Consider the following 1,110-nt stretch of genomic DNA (forward strand, 5'->3'; position numbering starts at 1 on the left):
AAGGCCCAGGCTTTCTCCCAAGGGGCGGCTGGTGGTGTTCAACTGCTGACCTCTCGAATCTCAGCCAACATGAAACCACTACACTACCAGGGCTCCTCCGCTATGGTGATGAGGGGCCGCGTTTATACTGTTGGAGGGGAGGGAGGATCTCAGAGTAGTTCCCTGAGTGGCACAAATGGTGAAGCACTCAACTACTAGCCCAAAGCTTGGGGATCCGAATCCACACAGAAGTACTTGGAAGAGCAACCAACCTGCACCCCTGAGTTCCCCTGAGTGTAAGTGGGTATTGACTCCACAGCAGCTAGCCACCCAGACTCACAGAACGATGTCATTTGTGTCAGGGAAATAAAATATGGAGTGTGTGTGTGTGTGTAACAAAAATGTTAGCAGTGGCTGTCTGGAACCTTATTTCCATCTTTCTTGCATTTGCCAAGTTTTTGGCGCCTCTTGCTTTCCCTCACCGAGATCAGTCACTTCTTGGTTTGAAAACCTATTGCCCTCGAGGTGACTGATTCCTGGGAAGCACTGTGTTTCAAGAGGCCTGCGGCTGTCTCCCAGGCACCTTGCCTAGAGCCCCGCTGGGGCCCATGTCCCACGTGTCCTCTTAACTAGCCCCCCAACCCCGTACCTGGGGGAGCACCAGACGTAAGGACCTGCTCTCGCCCTGCCTTCTCTTCCCACAGCTTCATCCCCTCCCCGTACGAGAGGCAGCTGAACCTGGACACTGGCGCCCAGCCCCTGGAGGGCAGGATTGGCAAGCGGAAGAGGAGGGGCTCCAGTTCCCGGTACCATACCACTCTGCCACAGCGCCCCAGGAGCTGCTGGGGTGCTGAGCTGTTGGGGGGAGCGCTGGGATCCTAGGATGTGTGGGCAGCTCCAGCGGCAGGTGACCACATCACTGACCGGAACTGCTGCCTTTGCTCCCATGCCCTCAGGTCCGTGCCCAAGAAGCCCAAGACCCTGGCGAGCCCCCTGCAGGGAGTGAACGGGACACCTGAGAGCCAGACACTCACAGACCTGTTGGAGAAAGACCCGGAGGCAAGCCCTAGCAAGGACCTAGATCTTCCGGAGCCCCTGGAGGCCTGGCCTGGCTCGGCCAGCGGTGGGGTG

At 58.1% G+C, this 1,110-nt stretch overlaps 1 protein-coding gene across 1 annotated transcript in view; it reads left to right on the forward strand.

The window, feature by feature from the left end:
• Positions 1-1,110, forward strand: part of TSEN54 (tRNA splicing endonuclease subunit 54) — an 8,819-nt gene that overhangs the window by 4,069 nt on the left and 3,640 nt on the right. The window contains exons 7-8 of the mRNA XM_045299498.1: positions 613-785; positions 936-1,107. Of these exons, the coding sequence (XP_045155433.1) occupies positions 613-785; positions 936-1,107 (345 nt within the window). The remainder of the gene's footprint in view (positions 1-612; positions 786-935; positions 1,108-1,110) is intronic.

This window comes from Echinops telfairi, unplaced genomic scaffold (assembly GCF_000313985.2).
Source record: "Echinops telfairi isolate 266 unplaced genomic scaffold, ASM31398v2 ScPeMD7_7458;HRSCAF=8496, whole genome shotgun sequence".
NCBI lineage: Eukaryota > Metazoa > Chordata > Mammalia > Afrosoricida > Tenrecidae > Echinops > Echinops telfairi.